Here is a 22,764-nt window from a genome sequence, read left to right on the forward strand (position 1 = left end):
TTTTTGGTGATTGTATTTTAAGTCAACAAAAGAAAGTAAAACCTGTTTGTAAAAACTTACTTTGTCACATCCTTTTTTTTTTTTTCTCTCCTGGGTTTGCATTAACAACTGGGCGATACCATGCGTAAATGGTGCACCTATATATCAGGTATGCCTGTTAAAATGAATACTTTACTTTGCTTTTGTCTTATTTCCAAAATCACAGGAGCCGAACTCCAGAAAACTTTATAAATGAAGTCCTATGCAACCCCCATTTGGCCGTAGGGCATGTTGCATGTAGCCTGAGGGACCTATGACATACTTCATGTCTGAGTTTTGTAGCTGAGGCCTTTCGGCTGTAGCTGGAGGTTTGGGTTAAAGCTAGGGGTGTTGGGTACCATGGTTGTAGCTGGAGGTTGTAGTTATAGCTGGGGGATTTTGCTCATTATAACCTGGGACATTTGGTTTTAGTTGGGGGTTTTAGTTATACATGTAGTTGGGCAGTTTTGCTTACAGCTGGGGGCTTTAGTTATAGGTGAGGGTAGTGGTGGTTATAGCTGGGCATTTTGGCAATAGTTGGGGATTTCGGTTATAGTTGTGGGCAGGGGTGGGGTGTGGGGTAGTGTGTGCTTTTAGCTGGGGCGTTGTAGCTATAGCTGGGGATTTTGGTTATAGTTGTGGGGGTTTGAGTTTAGCCGGGGGATTTGGTGATAGCTGGTGGCTTTGGTGATAGTTGGGGGCTTTGGTGATAGCTGGGGGCTTTGGTGATAGCCGAGGGATTTAGTGGTAGCCGGGGGATTTGGTGATAGCTGGGGGCTTTTAGTCATAGCTGGATTTTTTTATTAGTTATGTTTGTCTAGTTTAGACAAGAGACATCACATGATCAAAATATTTACTACGAACCTCGCATGCTGCTCAAGTCGTATAAACATACCCATCGTGGCAGTGATGTGAGCAATGTGTCGCATACAAAGGGTCATACTCTTAACAGCTCGTGCCGTTCTCTAACATTGGCCGCCACCAATACGACTTTGTGAAATCTTGAACAACATGGAGCTCACAGACTAGAGTCACGACACAAGCACTCTGCCTCAACATTTGTTTTATAATAATTTTGATTAGGCTCAGACTGAGCCTAATCAAGCCTACTGGCTCCAAAGATCAAGCTTGTCTAACGGTGGCAGTGATGTAAGCGAGTGTAGAGATCGGCACATGTGCTGTGAGGAGTATGACAAAGGGAGAGTCATTTAGTGAAAAGGGCCAATCACAAATCTTGAAGTGACCAATACAAAATCAAGAAATTCATGAGGTGTAAATAAAATAAAATAAAGACATTTCATACATTGTCCATATATTATACAAATATACATGTATATAAATTATGTACAATCTCCTGAAAATCTGTGTGCTGTACAACATGGTAGCTATTTGAATTACACCAGAGCAACAGATCTTCACTGTTACACATGGACACGGCCAACATTACATCATCACACCCTGGTACCCGGATTGACAACCATAACAAGTTGTCTAACATCAAGTTCATTCATTCAGATTTTAAAAGCAAATATTAAATACTAAAAGATTTCACCACAACATGTCTCAAATCTGTCATATGACTCGATAGTTGCCTGGCTGTAATGTTGGGAATGATGCCAGTCTACACAATTACGCAATTCTTCAGGTGATAAAAGGCCCGTAATAACAACAAGTTGACAGCAGCCTACTACAAATTAGGGTAACCTACTAACTGCGTTCAGCCACTTGAAAAGCCTTAACAGTGAAACAGTAGTCTAGGACCTCAGCAAAAGTACCTGAATGATTTATCTATTTATTTATTTGATTGGTGTTTTATGCCGTACTCAAGATTGCCATATTTCACTTATACCACGGCTGCCAGGATTATGGTAGGAGAAAACCGGGCAGAGCCCACCGGAAACCCACAACCATCTGCAGGTTGTTGACAGACCTTCCCACATACCAAGGCCCCACCTGAAGGGTTTATCACAGTATAACAGTAGTGTGTAAACTGAGTACAACTGCATGAGGCCGTAACAGTAAAACAGTTATCAGGAACTTAAGTACAACCCCATGAGGCCTTAACAGTGAAACAGCTGTCTAATGTACAAACTCAGTACAACCACATAAGGCCTTAACAGTAAACCAGTAGTGTGGAACCCCAGTGCAACCATATGAAGCCTTAACAGGAGTGTGGAACCCCAGTACAATCAAATGAAGCCTTAACAGCAATATGAAGCCTTGACAGTAATGTGAAATCTCAGTACAGCCACATGCAGCCTTAACAGTAGTGTGGAACCCCAGTACAACCACATAAAGCCTTAACAGTAAAAAGGTAGTACGGAAACTCAGGACAGCCACATTAAGTGTTAACAATATTGTGGAACCTCAGTACAACCACATGAAGCCTTAACAGTATAACAATAGTGTAGAAACTCAAGAAATATATCTTTAATAAAGCAAGTAGCGCTGAAAATGCACCATACTGCACATAATAAACTTTCTCATTTCTGCAACAATGTAACTGTCCTGTAACAGCTTCCAACGAACATTCACATGAATGCATGGATTTGGCAAATGTTGCAGATTGTGTAAAACAACTCTCAAAACTGGAGCAAATATAAATCTTGCTTACATCTTTAAACGGCAGTAGTGAAAGGAACATAAAAAGCCAGTGGCATATGCATATACAGCCCAAAACACCTGTCGCATATACAGCCCAAAACACCTGTCGCACATACAGCCCAAAACACCTGTTGCATATACAGCCCAAAACACCTGTTGCATGTACAGCTCAAAACACCTGTCACATATATAGCCCAAAACACCTGTCACATATACAGCCCAAAATGCCTGTCACACATACAGCACAAAACACCTGTCACATATACAGCAGAAAACACCTGTCACAAATACAGCCCAAAACACCTGTTGCATGTACAACCCAAAACACCTGTTGCACATACAGCCCAAAACACCCGTCACATGTACAGCCCAAAACACATGTTGCATGTACAGCCCAAAACACCTGTCACATACACAGCCCAAAACACCTTCCACACATACAGCCCAAAACACCTGTCACATATATAGCCCAAAACACCAGTCAAGACGGAGTAAATCCTACAGCTTGAAACATGGAAGTACATGATGTATACATGTATCAATCACTTTTCAAACGTGTGGAATAAAGGATGGTATCTTCCGGGAAATACCAACTCAAAGCTGAATAATTCACATATAAAAATGCATACAGTTATCAAAACTGGACTAATCCATGTAAAGAATGGTTCAAGACCCATGAAAGTTAAGGTAAATTGTGTATTTGATATACATGTAAGGCTAGGAAGTATAATTTCTAGATTATAACATGATAAAACACATCCTGAATATAAATGGAATACCTTTCCAAAGCGAAAACAATATGTGCAGTGTAGCAGCATAAGACACTTGATGATATTAGCACTGGCTTAGTGTCTTAGGATCTCCACATTGATCTCTACATTGGTTCAAAATCTGTTCACAAGGACATCCAGGGCAAGTCACAGCAGACATACTGGAGTATGTAGAGTGAGGAAAATCAAGCTCCCTGGTCTCAAACCATTGTGTATGAACTTGACTGGTTGAAAACGGTCATAGATATCTTCACAGAAAAAGGTGTGACAACAGAAGGATGAACACATGCAAACACAGAAAGCATTTCCATGGTCCCTCAACATTAATGGAGCAGGTTCCTGTCACGTGTCCTTATCTACATTGACACGGAGGTAACTCTACTTTCCTTCCTGGCGTTCTCTGCAGCACAGATTACTTTACAGTGACAGGGAGATAACTCTATTTTCCTTCCTGGCCTTCTCAGCAGCAAAGACCAGGAGGTGGCTTCTGAGGCTCTCTTCTGGTCCAGTTGACAGCAAAGACGAATCACCTGTCTGAACACATCAACAAAATACCATTTATCCCTTTAATGACTAGAAGTGAAAGCTCAAATACTGTTAGTTTTTTTATTATGACAGAGTTAAAAAAATCCAAAGTTGCCTTGGGATACTTTGTATTATGTCTACATGTTGTGCATTTCACAGGCCTCAAGAATTGTATATTATGTATAACTGTATATTATGGGTACTGGCAGGAGTGGTGGTGTGTACTGTTAGGAGGGGTGGGGTGTACTGGGAGGAGGGGTGGATTTATTCGTACGAGAGGTGAATGTACTGTTAGTGGGGGGGGTGTACTGGGAGGAGGAGCGGGGTGTACTGTTAGGAGGGGTGGGGTGAACTGGGAGGAGGGGTGGGTGTACTCATACAAGGGGTGAAATGTACTGGGAGGAGGGGTGGGTGTACTGGGAGGAGGGGTGGGGTGTACTGCTAGGAGGGGTGGGTGCACTGTTACGAGGGCTGGGGTGTACCGTTTCGAGGGCTGGGGTGTACTGGTAGGAGGGGAGAAATGTACTGGTGAGAGGAGTGGGTGTACTGGTAGGAGGGGTGAAATGTACTGGTACGAGGGGTGGAGTATCCTGGTGAGAGGGGTGAATACTGGTAGGATGGGTGGGGTGTGTTGATAAGACAGGTGAAATGTACTAGTATGAGGGGTAAAATGTATTGCTAGGATGGATGAAATGTACTGGTAGGATGGAGGAAATGTACAGGTAGGACAGGTGAGGCGTACTGGTAAAAGGGGTGGGGTGTACTGGTAGGAAGGGAGAGGTGGGGTGTACTGGTGCCAGGCTGGGTCTACTGTTGGAAGAGGTGGGCTATACTGGTGGGAGGGGTGAATACTGGTAGAGTGGGTGGGGTGTGTTGATAGGACAGGTGAAATGGACTAAAAAGAGAGGTGAAATGTATTGCTAGGATGGGGTTTTGTGTGGGTGAGCCCTGTAAGTGTGTGTTTGTGTGAAGAGTGAGGGAGTGAGTCAATGAGTGCTTGGGGGAATGCCAAGGGAGGAAGTTACAACTTACAACTCTTAGGTGTGACCCGACCTAGGATTGACCCTTTATCTACCGCCCCCAAGCAGACACTCCACCCGCTGAGGTACAGGGGTCAGTTGACTGGGGGAGTACTAGGTATGGAAGAAAAACATGAGTGAAGTGTATACGCTGAGACCTTTACCTGAAGGGCCTTGAGGAAGGACCTGATTGTCCGATAGTCTGCCCCACCATGACCTGACAGACCCGCTGGAGCATTGCTAAGCTCTGGGCTGTGTGTTACTGAAACAAAACAAGTGGCTGACCTTACAAGGGCCTAACATTTTAATTCAGGACATAGCTTAGGCCAAAATGTTTTATGACATATCAATTGAATGAGCATCAGTCCTAATTATTTATTTATTTATTTCATGTGATTATTGCCTTATCCAAGAACTTTTAAACCAGAAACCAGAGTGATCAGAGTGATAACAGGAAACTGGACTGATGCAAGGAACTTTAAGTGACCAGAGTGATCACATGAAACCAAAGTGAGCAAGGGAAACTGTAGTTGTCAGAGGAACATTGAGTGACCAGAGGACACCATAGTGATCAAATGAAACTAAACTGAGCAAGGGAAAGCAGGAGTTATAACACAAAACTAGAGTGATCAGACAAAACAAAGTCAGCAATGGGAAACGTAAGATCAAGGGAAACCAGAGTGATCAGATGAAACCAAACTGAGCAAAGGAAACTGGAGTGATCAGAAGAAAACAGAGTGACCAGATGAAACCAAACTGAGCAAGGGAAAGCAGGAGTGATGAGAGGAAACCACAGTGACCAGAAGAAACAGTCAGCAATGGGAAACAGGTGATCAGAGAAAACCAGAGTGAACAAAGGAAACTAGAGTGATCAGATGAAACAAAGCCAGTAATGGGAAACGTGTGATCAAGGGAAACCAGAGTGATCAGAAGAAACAGTCAGCAATGGGAAACAGGTGATCAGAGAAAACCAGAGTGATCAGAAGAAACCAGTGAACAAAGGAAACTAGAGTGATCAGATGAAACAACGCGAGCAATTGGAAACTGGGGTAATCAGAGGAAACCAGAGTGACCAGATGAAACCAAACTGAGCAATGGAAAGCAGGAGTGATCAGAGGAAACCACAGTGACTAGATGAAACAAAATCAGTAATGGGAAACAGGTGATTAGAGAAAACCAGAGTGATCAGATGAAACCATAGTGATCAGGGGAATCCAAAGTGAGCACTGGAAGCTGAAGTGATCAGAGGAAACCAGAATGATCAGAGGAAATCAGAGTGATCAGGGGAATCCAAAGTGAGCACTGGAAGCTGAAGTGATCAGAGGAACCAGAATGATCAGAGGAACCAGAGTGATCAGGGGAATCCAAAGTGAGCACTGGAAGCTGAAGTGATCAGAGGAACCAGAATGATCAGAGGAACCAGAGTGATCAGGGGAATCCAAAGTGAGCACTGGAAGCTGAAGTGATCAGAGGAAACCAGAATGATCAGAGGAAATCAGAGTGATCAGGGGAATCCAAAGTGAGCACTGGAAGCTGAAGTGATCAGAGGAAACCAGAATGATCAGAGGAACCAGAGTGATCAAGGGAATCCAAAGTCAGGAAGGGAAAGTTGAGTGATCAGAGGACACCAGAGTGAGCTAGGAAACCCGAGGGACCAGAGTAAACCACCACCTTTCCACAAGGTACCGGACAAATAGATTGGAAAACCAAATCAAAAAGACCTGGTTTTGAAAATGCAGCTTCTTAGGTCAAGAGCCTGGCAGTGGAGCAGCAATCCAGCACACAATGTAGTTCAGCCAACATGAACTCTCAAAAAATAATGTCAACTGCTTCTACCAAGTCATACTGAACGATTACATACATGTATGTGTAGCAGCTAGAATATAAAGTTGAGATGATGCTAAGAGCTAACACACCTCTCAAGGGGAATGAGAGTCAAGTATATCTCATCCTTTTTACTTGAAAGGTCTCCTAGACAACTGTACATGCTTTAATTGCCATTTGTCTCTCCTGAAAAAGTTCCAGTCTCCTAACATGGAGGTACAGAGGTTCACATGATCATTTGGGTGATACCTACATGCAAAAGACCAGTGCACTGTACCCAGACAAAACGTGATTGTAGAACTGTTCAGTGAATGTAGAGCTGCCAAGTGTACGTGCAGTGAAATGCTAAGTTGCCAAATGAGTGCAAAGGTCCCAAATAAATTCAGAGAGGATGGGTGAATAAAGGCTTGGCAGGATCACATTTTTTTAAACCCTCACACAGTTAATGTACCAAGGAGCTTCACAAAGCTAGATGTACCAAGGGGATACAGAGCTCTAAAGGGGATTAAGGGGATAAAAAGGCTGTTAAGGGGATTGATAACTGCAGATAGTTGTCACATAAATAGGAAGAAAAGACGAGTGGCTATGCATGAGACACATAGCAAAATAAAATCATGTGCTCTTAATTATATGTGCAGGAATTTGAGACAACACCCAAAGATACATTAAAATTAACCAGGAAAGCTGTTTGTCCCATAAGAATGTATACTCTCTTTAAACCATGTGAGAAACACCTTTTTGCCTATATCAAGAGTTGATTTTCAATGCCTATGCAGCTATATTCCTGAAATGACCATTTTGGCTGGTTAAAAGTGACCTTTGTACTTACTCATTTTTCTGGTGCGGAAATCATATTGATAGACTGGTCCCCCAAACTTACATGTCAGCTCCCCCTATAGGGAACAATTACAATATGTGTAGGTCAACCAGAAAAAAAACCTATCAGTTTTGTACACAAATGCCTAACATTGGCTGCTTGTCTCATAAAAACAATCTTTGTGTTAGAGATTGGATTTCTGGAGGAAAATGACAAAAACTGGATACCTCAATCAGTTTTATGATTTCAACATGGAATGTAGCCTTTGCAGAGGGAAAAAGAGGTGTGTTTACTGGATGCGTCAGTAATGAGTTTAGGCTACTGGATCTTTTCAGATTTTACTGTGTCAGAGACAAAGAACGCGTATATATCAACATCACTATTAGAGACGGGTTTAAAATTATCTTTGATGATCACAAATGGAAACTGATCAAGTCAAAACAGAATACCCCAACCTTTATAAATAGCTTTTATCCCCTTATTTTTTTCCAACACAAATTTACCACACTCTTTTTGTCAGCAAATTTTGACTGAATAATAAATAAATTGAATGCTGTGATGAGAAACTCCGGGTGCATACACACTCATAGGGATCTTTCCAGTCTGAAGCACTGATTGACTTAACACACTGTAAGCTTTAACATAAATAAGGGAACCTGGCCACTCACCATGGTGCCATGGACTTTGACTTCTCGTCGGCAGACAGACTCTGTAAAGGCCACCATGGTGAAGGAGACGGTCTGACCTTGATCAAACTGTAAGTTCACCACCTAGAACATCAAAAACGTCAGAGTGAAGTCTTTAGTGATGTGAAAACAAGATTAAAGCTACCAAAGAGCTCAGCTGAAGAAAAAACATGACTGCAAAACTTCTCCTCAATATATAAAAAGCTATTTGAGTTTGCACACTTGACATTAATACTAATGTTGAGTAACAAATCAGTGACAAAGTCATTAATTTTTTAATTTACCATTACAGGATAAATTAGCATAAACCAGGACTTCCTGGGCAGTACAACCACAAGCAGGGCATCAATGATGAAACACCCTTCTTCTTGCATCAGTGTGGTTTACAATGTACAGGTGCAAGCAGGGCTTCAGTGATGAAATAATCCCTTCTTGTGTCACTGTGGTTTACAATGTACAAGTGCAAGCAGGGCTTCAGTGGTGAAATAATCCCTTCCTGCATCAGTGTGGTTTACAATGTACAGGTGCTAGCAGGGCTTCAGTGATGAAATAATCCCTTCTTGTGTCACTGTGGTTTACAATGTATAGGTGCAAGCAGGGCATCAGTGATGAAATAATCCCTTCTTGTGTCACTGTGGTTTACAATGTACAGGTGCAAGCAGGGCTTCAGTGATGAAATAATCCCTTCTTTTGTCACTGTGGTTTACAATGTATAGATACAAGCAGGGCATCAGTGATGAAATAATCCCTTGTGTCACGGTGGTTTACAATGTACAGGTGCAAGCATGGCATCAGTGATAAAATAATCCCTTCTTGTGTCACTGTGGTTTACAATGTATAGATACAAGCAGGGCATCAGTGATGAAATAATCCCTTCTTTTGTCATTGTGGTTTACAATGTACACGTGCAAGCAGGGCATCAGTGATGAAATAATCCCTTCTTGTGTCACTGTGGTTTACAATGTACACGTGCAAGCAGAGCATCAGTGATGAAATAATCCCTTCTTGTGTCACTGTGGTTTACAATGTACACGTGCAAGCAGGGCATCAGTGATGAAATAATCCCTTCTTGTGTCACTGTGGTTTACAATGTACACGTGCAAGCAGAGCATCAGTGATGAAATAATCCCTTCTTGTGTCACTGTGGTTTACAATGTACACGTGCAAGCAGAGCATCAGTGATGAAATAATCCCTTCTTGTGTCACTGTGGTTTACAATGTACACGTGCAAGCAGAGCATCAGTGATGAAATAATCCCTTCTTGTGTCACTGTGGTTTACAATGTACACGTGCAAGCAGGGCATCAGTGATGAAATAATCCCTTCTTGTGTCACTGTGGTTTACAATGTACAGGTGCAAGCAGGGCATCAGTGATGAAATAATCCCTTCTTGTGTCACTGTGGTTTACAATGTACAGAAACAAGCAGGGCATCAGTGATGAAATAATCCCTTCTTGTGTCACTGTGGTTTACAATGTACAGAAACAAGCAGGGCATCAGTGATGAAATAATCCCTTCTTATGTCACTGTGGTTTACAATGTGCAGATACAAACCTGAGATCAACCCATGCTATTTGACACGTATTTGTCATTAACACACAAGCATCAATCAACACAGGAAAACATATGCGCAAAATCTGAGCTTAACATGTATACAAAACATTTTGGGTTTTTTTAATGTAAATACAGTACTGCTTAATTCTAATGTTGTATCTTAGACATATGTGGGTCGGAATAACCTTGTATAAAAATATTTTCACAAAATTATTGTCACACACACTGGAATTAGTGAAAATTTTGTGAACTTGATACTATAGGTGTACCTGGTGGGTAACAACATCATTGTCGCAGTCATACACACATCGCCCGTATGGGCCAGTCCTTAGAGCTTCTGTCACGCTTTCAATGTCAGGAATGTCCACCACAACATCAACAGGCCAGTGAGTATTTCCCTGGGAAAACACAAGACTGACTTTCAATCTGACTTTCATTCTCAGTTGCAGTTTTATATATACATGTTGTCTTCTCCTGTTGTAAAAAGAGTAAAAACAGAGTGGATGTTAATCACAGTCCATGCTCTTCACGATACTACCGGTAAACACTTTCAGTACTGAACCTTGATGACCATCTACACTGTCCTGGATTATTGCCCTAAAATGTGAAAATATGAAGGAAATTAAAATCACAAGTAATAATAAATACTTACCCTGACTGTTGAGTGAACATGTTATTCAATACTGAAAGAAAACAATGTAAAATTTTATATTTTTGTTAGGCCCTCTGGGCGATATGCCCTCTTGAAATTGTCAGTAATATCATTAAACCATAATCTTGTGCACCGGCCACAGGGAAAATCATCAGGCCAAATTTGCTGAATTTTTACATGGTGCTTGCCAACCTTTAAACCAGCACAACTGAATCGAACAAATACATTTTTGAGACCTTACTGACCTCAGGATTATGAATTTCAATGAAATATTCTCCTTCAAAATATGGCATCTTGTAATTGCCAAAAAACGTTTAAAAATTTAATATGCAGGCTTTGTGCAAGAGTGCACAAAACATGCCATTGCAGTTTTCCATAGGAACAGGCATCAAGCTGGCAACAGTCTGTTCTTTCTGTCTTTTGTTCTCTGCTGTGAGCAGAAGATCAAAGCTACATAATCTCTATGCACTAAATGGCAGTCTCTGGTTCAAATCCAGGGTATTTTTTTTCTCACATTTTTTCGATAGCAATCCCTGGAATTTCTGTTCTCAACAGCTAGGTTTTGTGTTGGAATTATCAGAGATTTCTATAAATTCTTGGATCTTGATATTATGCTGCATCCAAAGTTTGGACATTAGGTCCTGGAAAACAGTGCAGATAGTCAGACTTTTTTGCAGATAAGCAACATCAAGGTAGTGTATACTGTGGGAGGAGATATCTGGAATTGTCAGTTTGAGACAAGTGATATTCAGCATTTGTCTACAGATGACAACTGATTATTCCATCCCACAGAATGCACAATGTTTAAATTATACCAAAAAGGTAAAGAAAAGAGTGATAACTGAGTTAGAAATCATGTGTCAGATCATTGGCTAGTGTCACATATTAATACTGCTTAGTGAATGTAGAATATAACTTTGTGAAAGTGGGATATTACTTTGTAAATATGGGATATTGCCTTGTGAATGTGGGATATTACTTTGTGAATGTGGGATATTACTTTGTGAATGTGGGATATTACTTTGTGAATGTGGGATATTACTTTGTAAATATGGGATATTGCCTTGTGAATGTGGGATATTAGTTTTTGAATGTGGGATATTGCCTTGTGAAAGTGGGATATTGCTTTGTGAATGTGGGATGTTGCTTTGTGAATGTGGGATGTTGCTTTGTGAAAGTGGGATGTTGCTTTGTGAATGAGGGATACTACTTTGTGAGTATGGGACATTGCTTTGTGAATTTGGGATATTACTTCGTGAATTTGGGATATTGCTTTGTGAATGTAGGATATTGCTTTTTGAATGTGGGACATTGCCTTGTGAATGTGGGATGTTGCTCTGTGAAAGTGGGATGTTGCTTTGTGAATGGGATATTGCGCTGTGAATGTGGGATATTACTTTGTGAGAGTGATGTTCCTCTGCTTGTCATTATCTATGTGTGCATATTCAATCTATTGGCAATTTGATTTATTTCTTTCCTTCTTATTTAATGGCAAGCTCTGGATTTTTTCAAGTGTACAATGATGGTTAAAGTATTTATTTATTCATTTGATTGGTGTTTTATGCCGTACTCAAGAATATGTCACTTATATGATGGCGGCCGGCTTTATGGTGGGAGGAAACCCTTGACCGTCCACAGGTTCTTGACATTAGAGCAGAGTGTACAATGCTAATAACAGTACTTCTAAACAAGATCAAAGTGTAAAGGGAGATAACCAGGTTACTAGATAAGGCTACGTGTTACCTGTTTGACTTGATTCAGGTAAAGCTTGACGGCAGAGTAAGGACATTCCTTCTCCACTTTACAGTCCAGACACCGATTGGCTGCCCCCTCGGGCTGCAAACACCGGATTAAGGGAAATACATGACAAGCCATTAGGGGAACACATAACAAACCACGACGGGAAAAACATGACAAGCCATTAGGGGAACACATAACAAACCACGACGGGAAAAACATGACAAGACATGACAGTAGCAGTAACTCATCAGTCACAGTAGCAATAATTCATCTTAAAAGAAAAATAACACATAATATAACCACTGGTTATTTTGAATGAGGGCTGTAAAAACAGACCTATGCAACCATTGCCATTTGTTCTGTGCACCACCTGCCTGACTGATGACACCCTCATTACAAATTCCTAGCATTATTACCTTGTGTTCCTCGGTAAAGTCTGTCAGCTGTCCGAATGATGACACCCTCATTAACAACTCATAGCATTATTACTTTGTGTTCCTTGGTAAAGTGTCTCAGCTGTCCCAATGATGACACCCTCATTACCAACTCCTAGCATTATTACCTTCTGTTCCTTGGTAAAGTCTGTCAGCTGTCCGAATGATGACACCCTCATTAACAACTCATAGCATTATTACTTTGTGTTCCTTGGTAAAGTGTCTCAGCTGTCCCAATGATGACACCCTCATTACAAACTCCTAGCATTATTACCTTCTGTTCCTTGGTAAAGTCTGTCAGCTGTCCGAATGATGACACCCTCATTACCAACTCCTAGCATTATTACCTTGTGTTCCTTGGTAAATTGCGTCAGCTGTCCGAATGATGACACCCTCATTACAAACTCCTAGCATTATTACCTTGTGTTTCTTGGTAAAGTGTGTGAGATGTCCGAATGATGACACCCTCATTAACAACTCATAGCATTATTACTTTGTGTTCCTTGGTAAAGTGTGTCAGCTGTCCGAATGACAACACCCTCATTACAAACTCCTGGCATTATTACCTTGTGTTTCTTGGTAAAGTGTGTGAGATGTCAGAATGATGACACCCTCATTACCAACTCCTAGCATTATTACCTTGTGTTTCTTGGTAAAGTGTGTGAGATGTCAGAATGATGACACCCTCATTACAAACTCCTAGCATTATTACTTTGTGTTCCTTGGTAAAGTGTGTCAGCTGTCCGAATGATGACACCCTCATTACAAACTCCTAGCATTATTACCTTGTGTTTCTTGGTAAAGTGTGTGAGATGTCGGAATGATGACACCCTCATTACAAACTCCTAGCATTATTACCTTGTGTTCCTTGGTAAAGTGTGTCAGCTGTCCGAATGATGACACCCTCATTACAAACTCCTAGCATTATTACCTTGTGTTCCTTGGTAAAGTGTGTCAGCTGTCCGAATGATGACACCCTCATTACAAACTCCTAGCATTATTACCTTGTGTTCCTTGGTAAAGTGTGTGAGATGTCAGAATGATGACACCCTCATTACAAACTCCTAGCATTATTACTTTGTGTTCCTTGGTAAAGTCTGTCAGCTGTCCGAATGATGACACCCTCATTACAAACTCCTGGCATTATTACCTTGTGTTTCTTGGTAAAGTGTGTGAGATGTCAGAATGATGACACCCTCATTACCAACTCCTAGCATTATTACCTTGTGTTCCTTGGTAAAGTGTGTCAGCTGTCCGAATGATGACACCTTTACACATTTACTCCTCCCCATCCAGTAGCAGATAAGGTCAAGGTCATGACAGGACTTGGTCATTAGACAGAAACTACTCTCGTCTTCCCGTCTCCAGTTTCCTCGCACGTAAGAGTGGCCATAGTGCCAAAACCCTATCTGAAGTAAACACACACTGGTTACAGCCCATACAGTAAATCATCCAGTCATCGAAGCATTTGATTCCTCACAAGCTAAATTAGGCCCTTACAAAAAACTGTATCTGTATTACAGCACACATAATAATTGTTCAAAAGAAAAGTTAACATTTTACTTAAGGCTACAAATACTTGCGTACACATGTGTGAACAAAAACAGAAACGTCATACATTATGTGTTTTTTTAATAGTGAGACTAATGAAGACAGAAAAGATTGCATAATCCAGGAAGGTGCACAAACCATACGGTATGAAATAAAAGTTTATGATGTACATGTACAAGATAAGAGTGGCACTGTAACTGGCACACAGTTCAATCTACGCAGCTACTACCTTGGTGCAGTAATAACGTCCTTTTATTCTACATTGTATGTAGATGTCTTATCTTTATCTTGTATTTCCACGTTCATGAAATTTAGACGTGTGAAATTCCCTCAACTCAATGACCACACCTTTAAATTCTCTGTACGACGAGCAAGAAATGAGTTTAGCCAGGTCCTCCAGGTCTTTCACGTCACCCGGTGGACCGTGTAACATTTTGTAACACAGCTCTCAACCGCCAGGGCTTTAATCTGGAGGACAAATCTCTGCTGGTGAAAGATTAACGCCAGTACTGCCTAAGGTGAATTTCCTCAATGTTTCCCAAAAATCGTTGGTAATGTGGAAACGTGCACAAAGGACAGTGACCATTCTGATCAGCACTACAGTACAGCTGGATTCTAGCCTTAAATCCTCCTCCATATGCAGACCATGGGCCGACAGTGAGCATGCAAATCTGTTGTCACCATCAGCGCATCATCCAGCCATTACATGTGGATGATATTCAGATCATGGCTGCTCGACTGGCTTAAGATTTTACGACATTACCAGTAAGTTCAGCTTAGACTTGCACATTTTTTTTTTTGCTTCTCTGTAAAACTTTGATGGCTGTGTGAAAACTCTTCCATATCCAATCAACCTGAACTAGTTTTTATCTCAAATCCTTCTACGGATTATGAAATTGTGAAATCTTTTCCACTGCTAGGGTGAACTTCCTTTAATGGCCGAATTAGAATTGACACAGTTTGCATGTGGGAGGTCTGTAAGGTCACATCAGTATTTTCATTACACAGCTCCATTCATTGGTCAATGTATTTATTCAAAATCTGACTCAGGGGCCTTTCGATCCTTGCTACTCGCTTGAACATTCATCAGTCTAGAATAGAGTACATGGTATCCTTGAGAGCTAGATAAAGTATCTAGGTAAAGTACCTCTCCGGGGTTTATCGTGGCCTTGTAATGTATACCCATCTGACAAAGAGGTTTCCAATTTATCAATGGCTTGTAAATGATTAGAGTCAGTGCGTCTACAACGGAATGGCCATCATGCCGGAGATAATGATGATAACATAATGATGATAAACTTTGAACATGATATGCAGACCCTCCTAGTATCATCTGCGTGTGATGATCGGAGGACGACAACATCAACCGTGTAGGGGACATGATTGGTGTATGGTCCGAGGATCATCCCCGTATCATCTGGCAACCTTGGGTGTAGGATTTAAGGTTACGCTGAACTGTACATCAACATTTTGAAAGAACGGATGAAAAACCTAGCTCCTTGTTTGGACCAAAGTATATAATGAATTTACTATACCATGGAAGCTTAACTTCTGTTGCCAAAAGTGTCATTGTTCCCAATCTTTTGAACGAAAGTGAGGTTAACTGATCATGTGGCCATAATTAACCACTGTGTTGGTGGAATTAGCCATTGCTGTTAAATGATCAATTATCCACAAGCCCAAAATGTGGTGATCGGCACGAACAAGAAGATGACTTACTGGTTCCAGATGTTGAATATTCACGACCTGACCTATAGCTCCACAGTCGATCAGCTCTTTGATTTTCATGGCTTGAGGAGTGTACTTGAGCACATGACACACAGCCAGTAGGACAGAGTTCTCTTTACAACAAGACACAATCTCCAGGCAGTCTTCCTCAGTTGTCTGTAACGTGTCAACATAACACCTGCATATTAAATATGCTTTCACAGTTATACATGCTATTTACATGTACCAGATGCATGAACACACTCAACAATGTACTTTAAAATGCTTGATAAACATCCATCCATCTCCCTCACTGCTTCCAATCAAAGTATCACATGTATACTACTACATGTAGCTGTTTCCTAGAGCTACACTATATTTCACTGATATGATAGTAATTTGACTTATCGGCAAAAGAAACTAATAAGACTAAAGACGAATCCAGGCAGACCCTACAAGGAATCCAGACACACCCGGGTGAAATCTGGGCAGACCCATGAGGAATCTGGGCCGAGCCTGGAGCAATTTGGAGGAATTAGGACAGAGCCAAGAGGTGATCAGTACACTTCACGAGGTACCTGACACTCAACTGAGACCTAGTAGCAGGTCCCAGCCTATGCTGATTTGTGGCACTAACTATCATGTAGATCTGAAGTAAAACCAGTAGCAGCTCCAAGCCTATACTGCTTTTGTTTGACAGCAATTTATGTCAGGCAGTGATATATGTTGGACGGTGATTTATGCCAGATGGTGATTTATGTCAGATGGTGATTTATGTCAGACAGGGATTTGTCAGACAGGGATTTATGTCAGACAGAGATTTATGCCAGGGATTATTTCAGACGAGGAATTATGTCAGGCATAGATTTATGTCATCTGGGGATTAATGTCAGATGGGGATTTACATGTAGATCACACAGGGATTTATGTCAGACAGGTAGTTACATCAGACAAGTTGCTAGGCCGGGCAGGTATTTACCTAAGACAGGTAGTTTCTACAGACGGGTAGTTACGCCAAACATGTAGTTCTGTCAGACAGGCAGGTAGTTAGGCCAGAAGGTAGTTACGACAGGCAGGTAGTTACATCAGGCAGTCAACAGACAAGATGTTGTGCCACACAGGTAGTTATGCCAGACAGGTAGTTACATCACACATGCAGTAACATCAGACTGGTCCTTACCTCAGACAGGGAGTTAGGCCACACAGGTAGATACATCACATAGGTAGTTTCATCAGACAGGTAGTTACAATGTATGTCAGACAGGTATAGACAGGTAGTTACATCAGACAGGTAGTTATGTCAGACAGGCAGTTATGCCATACAGGTATTTATGCCTGGCAGGTACTCATGCCAGACATGTAGATACATCAGACAGGTAGTAACACCAGACAGGTAGTTACGTCAGACAGGTAGTTCCGTTGGCTACAGCTCCATACACTTCTCTCCTATAACACTCAGAGACTGAGTATATTTTTGCATCACCCACTCACCGCCATGGGTTTTTCCAGAAGAATGTGATAACCTTTCTTGGCCAGAGCAACTGCTGGTTCCTGCAACAAGAGAAAAGTCAAAGAAAGCATGTACTTGTTTGAGTTGTGGATTGATCTCCAACCAGGCGGGGATTCATTTATTTCATTTGTGTTTTACACCTCACTCAAGAATATTTTCACTTGTAGGCAGTCAGCATCAAGGTGGGATGAAACTGGGCAAATTCCGGGGAAAATCCATGACCGATATTGGTGGTAGACCTTCCCAGATATGATCAGAGAGGAAGCCAGCATGACAGAAAAGCTTAAGACTAAGAACACAATAAATCATACCAGCGTATCGCGTGGGTATACATATTTCGTCGAGATATTCATCGTGTGATATTTCGTGGAAAAGATCAACATTTCAAGGCCAATGGCCGAATGCCCATGCAACATGCTGGTAGAACAAAGTTATTACAATGAAGAGCATTATGGACAATTTTGCTTGACTTAATACCAGTAAGTTCAGCCAATAATCGGGGTGTTTTCATGGAGGCTTTGCCACTGTGCAGATGGCCGCACGCCAAGTCCGACGTCACAGTACAATTAGAAGAAGAGAACGAGGCCCAACCTTGGACCTTGGTTGAGCTGAATTTATTTGTTTGAATTGATTGGTGTTTTACGCCGTACTCAAGAACATTTCACTTCTACGATGGTGGCCAGAAATCTGGTAGGAGGAAACTGGGCACAGCACGGGGGAAACCCACGACCATCTGCAGGTTGATGGCAGACCTTCCCTCCTACGGCCGTAGAAGAAAGCCAGCAAAAGCTGGACTTGAACTCACAGCAAGTTAAACTCGCATTGGTGAGAGGCCCCTGGGTCATTACGCTGTGCTAGCGCACTAACCAACTGATCCACGGAGGCCCCTGGTTGAGCTGAAAGAAAAATACTTGCCACAGAGTGAGTGAGTGAGTGAGTGAATGCTTGGGATTTAACATCGTACTTATCAATTTTTCAGTCACCTGATGACGAAGGAATCCTTAGAGTGCACGTAATGTGCCTCCTTGTTGCAGGACGGATTTCCACCGCTCTTTTATCTAGTGCTGCTTCACTGAGACGCCTTACCAAAGGCAAGTCGTTGCACTATCCCTTTCATGCTGAACGCCAGGCAAGGAAGTTACAACTTCCTCTTTTAAGGTCTTAGGTGTGACTCAACCCAGGATTGACCCTTGATTTACTGCTCCCGAATTGCCATAGACGAATTGCTAGTAAGTTATTTTCAATTCAAATTACAAGGGTGTAAAATTTAATTATCTCAAAATTTAATTATGACAATTGTTTTCCACATGCTATTTTTAATTATCTCAAAAAGATGTTATGACAATTGTTTTGCTCACGCTGTGGAATAATTAGAACTCTTTTGAAAATGAAGGCAAGAAAAGTTACTCACTGGTACATGTACACTGTGAACAAGCATTACTATCTGCCCGCACATGTATGCCTAATTCCATACATATACAGACAGGCGTTACTATTGGCTAGCATGTGCATTCTTTGCTCCGTAGGTATACAAAAAAAATATACAATGCTGGTTGGTGAATATGGTAACTACCCACAGAGGACTGACCAATCACAGGCCAAGAATTTTGTGAACTGTGATAAATTATGATATCGGTCCTGAGAAAACAGTGCTGTCAAAACCTACTCCCAGTCTGGCTGCATTACTGTTGTCAAAACATGCCCCCCCCCCCCCACCCCCACCCAACCAGCCGTGCCCCACACCCGTCCCCAAAGTCTGGCGGTCTCTCTGACATGTCTCACCTTGTGGTCCTTATCCTGGGTGGCAATGATGGCAGCATCTGCAAACTTTTCTACAGCAGCAACATCTCTCCAGTCTGAGGAAGACGGCAGAAATAAACACGGCAAGTAAAATATGAAAACACATGATCCGCACAGAGTAGAGGAGTTCCAATGGGAAATAATAAGCAGTTTTGAAAAAACATCTGGAAAACTGACCTACATGTAATTTGGACAAAAAACAGCTATAACTTCGTTTAGGGGTCAAATTTGATCTGTAATGTGTTATTGTGAAGCCGTGTACGTGTACAAAAGTTTCACTAAGAACCATATAGCTGTCAACATTATTTGGTATTTAACACTTTGAGAGGTTTATATGTATAACCTATTCAAATTTGCATGTAAATTGTTTAGGCCTACACACCTGGACAGGTGAGAAAAGTCTTAACCATGGTCAAAAGCTCCATCGAGGAAATTAAATTGATACCGGTAACAGTAAAAATGAAGTTCAAGACTGTGACGCCTTGTAACACGACTCCCTGATTGAATTATTAGAATTGCTATTCACCACTACAACTGTATACTATTTTTTCACTTTAATGGGGGCAGTCAGTTTTAGTGAGAAGTCAGTTTTATATGTAAGGCTGACAGAAATAGTAGAGCCTACGGTAATTTTTCTTTAAAATTTATTTACCGGTATTTGATTCGTATTTTGTGCCTTACAGGTACTCAAGAATCATTTAGAGGGTTCATACAAGGAAGCTTTCCTCACCAATATCCAGCTACATTTAAAACTATTAAACTGCTCTTTGCCTGTACAACTTACCTGAAAAAACATGACTGTCAGGGATATTAAAGGTTTTCTGAGCTCTTTGAGCCCTGAGGGTTCGACAATCTGCTACTCCCACAATCTGCATGGTAAACACAGTAAAACACAGGCATGATTGATATACCCATACTTAACAGCTTTAGAAAATGACTCCCTAATTTCACACTGTTATTTGATGTTGTTTAAGAATATGCTCACAGATTTTTCACACAATGGCAGCCATATTTATCAATGGAGGAAACCTGAGTGCTTAGAGTTTTAAATTTGATCAACTCTGTTCTAGTTTCATTTTGAAGTACTTTATCACCATATGAGTTTGTTTACCAAATGTGAAATTCCTGTGTGAAACTGCGATTTCCATTTTGTTCACATGATATGAACTGACCATTTTCAATCCGTCATGTATGCTGAACATCAAGTCTCCTACAGGATTGCAGTACATGTATAGCCTACATGTATGCGGGACATCAAGTCTCCTACAGGACTACAGTGCATGTCTTGAGAAGTACTGTATCACCATCAAGTCTCCTACAGGGCTTTAGTACATGTATAGCCTACATGTATGCTGGACATCAGGTCTCCTGCAGGACTACATGTATAGCCTACATTATGCTGGACATTAACTCTCCTACAGGACTACAGTATACGTATAGCCTATATTCACGCTGGACATCAAGTCTCCTACAGGACTGCAGTATTTGTATGCTGGACAGTCTCCTACAGGACTACAGTACATGTATGCTGGACATCAAGTCTCCTACAGGACTACAGTACAGGTATAGCCTACATATATGCTGAACATCAAGTTTCCTACAGGGCTATAGTACATGTGTAGTCTCCAAGTACAGTATGCTGGACATCAAGTCTCCTACAGGACTACAGTTCATGTATGCTGGACGTGCTGTAAGTTCAATTCCAGCTCATGCTGAAGGCCTGCAGCAACCTGTGGATGGTCATGGGTTTCCCCCGGGCTGTGCCTGGTTTGCTTGAGAACAACCCTTTGCCTATAGACTGCCCCCAGTTAAAATGAAAAGCAGCCACAGTAGATTTAGAGGTAGTGACCTGCGCTGAGGCAAGAACAAGTTTCCAGCTGAGTGAGCCAGAGACTGATTGATGTATTGATGTAAATTCAACATGAATGTCAAAGTCAGTTACAGTCTGTACTCTGGGCTGGGACGTACTGATATGTTGAGCCATGTCTGTCAATCAGTTTTCACGAGAAACCACTCAAGGAGCAAACTGACTGGCTTGGCTGCCGTGCTCATAGTTGCGGAATTTAACTCTCTATATCAACCGACACAAAGTGTTGTGAGAGTTACAGGGAATAACTGCTTCTAACATGTTGATGGTAAGCCACATTTATACCGCATCATCACACGCACATTAAATCTTTCCCAGCGTAAATCAACCGCACAAATTCACAAAATAAAAACACTGTCAGACGCTACAACCACTGTGGCAGTAAGCCGTCTGTCACCATTTTGATCACTTGCAAAACCGATGGAGGCTGAAGCGATTAGCACCATCTGACGACAGGGGGAGTGAACCAGCCAAGTGGACAACTAGACTTGCCTAGTGTTGTTATAATGATTGCCACTGGCATTATGTCCTTGTAACAACCTTATTCTTTCCTGTGCTTATATCAATCACATGACTTGTACAGAGTGGGTGTAGTGTCTGAAAATGTATTCATTTTGTGAATTTGTGCAGTGTCATGAATTGTTTTTGATTCGCCGAGACTCAGAACAGGTTAGTTGATGATGGGGACCACATACTAATGTTGGTTTACCATTGATCTGACACATAACTCTCCCAACACTGTATTGTTTGATACAGAGTTACATTCCACAACTAGCGCGCTCACAGTCCGTTTTTAAGGGAAGAGCTAGCAACAATAACAGCTCAGGTCAAAGATACAATGTAGCGCAAGTCATTCTAGGTGCACAGTATCTACCTAGCTGTACCAAACTTTTACAATTCAGCACGTTGTTACCTGCATGTCATCTGGGTAGTGTTTGGCATACTGACTGTAAGTCATCCCCCTGGAGCCTGCTCCAATAATGACAAACGTAACTGGCATGGTGAAGTCTGCTTCAGAAGATCTCAGTCTGAACCTCAGTCTGGAATGAAGCAAAGATTTCACGCTGAAATTCACTATAGTGCAGGTGAGTACAACAGGCTAAATCTATTTGACAAATACTCTATGACCCATATATGTCATATCCTGTATAAAGTGGACATCGGCTTAACTTCAGGACTTATCTCTAAAAGTAAACTTAATATTCTGAACGCGTTTCCTACATGTACATATCCTAGTTTTGACACCATTGAGGAAATCTTTTTCACACAGTTGAACCTGTTATTGTAAACTCTGCCAACTTCCACTAGAACAAACCTTTGCCACTTGTAAGGACTACTGGAAGAAAATAAGGTAACCTGCGCAAATAAGTCTGAAGATATGAATTCCACTATCCCATGGCATGCCACCTAGCTGGGGGCACAAAGGAACAAAACAAGTGGTTGACACTCGTTCCTAAATTTTCCTACGTGTCTCTCATAGTCAACACCACACCTATGAGTAGTGGAAAATAATTAAATATTTTAAATAAGAAGGAAAACAATAAATACTGATTACCTCCTCACTGCGTGTAACACTTCAGCTGTTTCAACTCACCCTGCTACCCGGTATTGACAGCCTCGTTTTGGGCCCGCCAATGGGAAGGCGTTGCTGGCCCATGTGACAACGCCTCTCGTAGCCTGCTGTCCA

The 22,764-nt window shown here is 41.5% G+C and overlaps 1 protein-coding gene across 2 annotated transcripts; it reads right to left on the bottom strand.

The window, feature by feature from the left end:
• Window positions 1-1,324: 1,324 nt before the first annotated feature.
• Window positions 1,325-22,731, bottom strand: LOC135465415 (putative oxidoreductase YteT). 2 transcript variants are annotated; one of them, XM_064742656.1, is made up of 13 exons: window positions 22,672-22,731; window positions 21,991-22,117; window positions 19,995-20,079; window positions 19,193-19,266; window positions 17,392-17,451; window positions 15,913-16,077; window positions 13,866-14,051; window positions 12,212-12,304; window positions 10,086-10,214; window positions 8,246-8,347; window positions 7,590-7,653; window positions 5,101-5,198; window positions 1,325-3,926 (listed from the first exon to the last, which is right to left on the bottom strand). In XM_064742656.1, the coding sequence occupies exons 2-13, from the start codon at window positions 22,075-22,077 to the stop codon at window positions 3,810-3,812; spliced, it is 1,260 nt and encodes a 419-aa protein (XP_064598726.1). In that variant the 5' UTR covers window positions 22,078-22,117; window positions 22,672-22,731; the 3' UTR covers window positions 1,325-3,809. The 2 variants fall into 2 exon arrangements, with proteins under 2 accessions (XP_064598726.1, XP_064598725.1); XM_064742655.1 differs by having other exon boundaries at window positions 22,633-22,700.
• Between the last annotated feature and the right edge of the window lie 33 nt (window positions 22,732-22,764).

The sequence above is a fragment of the Liolophura sinensis genome, chromosome 5, assembly GCF_032854445.1.
Source record: "Liolophura sinensis isolate JHLJ2023 chromosome 5, CUHK_Ljap_v2, whole genome shotgun sequence".
NCBI lineage: Eukaryota > Metazoa > Mollusca > Polyplacophora > Chitonida > Chitonidae > Liolophura > Liolophura sinensis.

Excerpts from the sequence above, each read along its gene's own strand:
- LOC135465415 (XM_064742656.1), bottom strand. The coding sequence starts at position 22,077 with ATGCCAGTTACGTTTGTCATTATTGGAGCAGGCTCCAGGGGGATGACT. Across the intron at positions 20,080-21,990 it reads ACTACCCAGATGACATGCAG|ATTGTGGGAGTAGCAGATTG; the intron begins GTAACAACGTGC and ends TTTACCATGCAG. Across the intron at positions 12,305-13,865 it reads ACTTTACCAAGGAACACAAG|CCCGAGGGGGCAGCCAATCG; the intron begins GTAATAATGCTA and ends CGGTGTTTGCAG.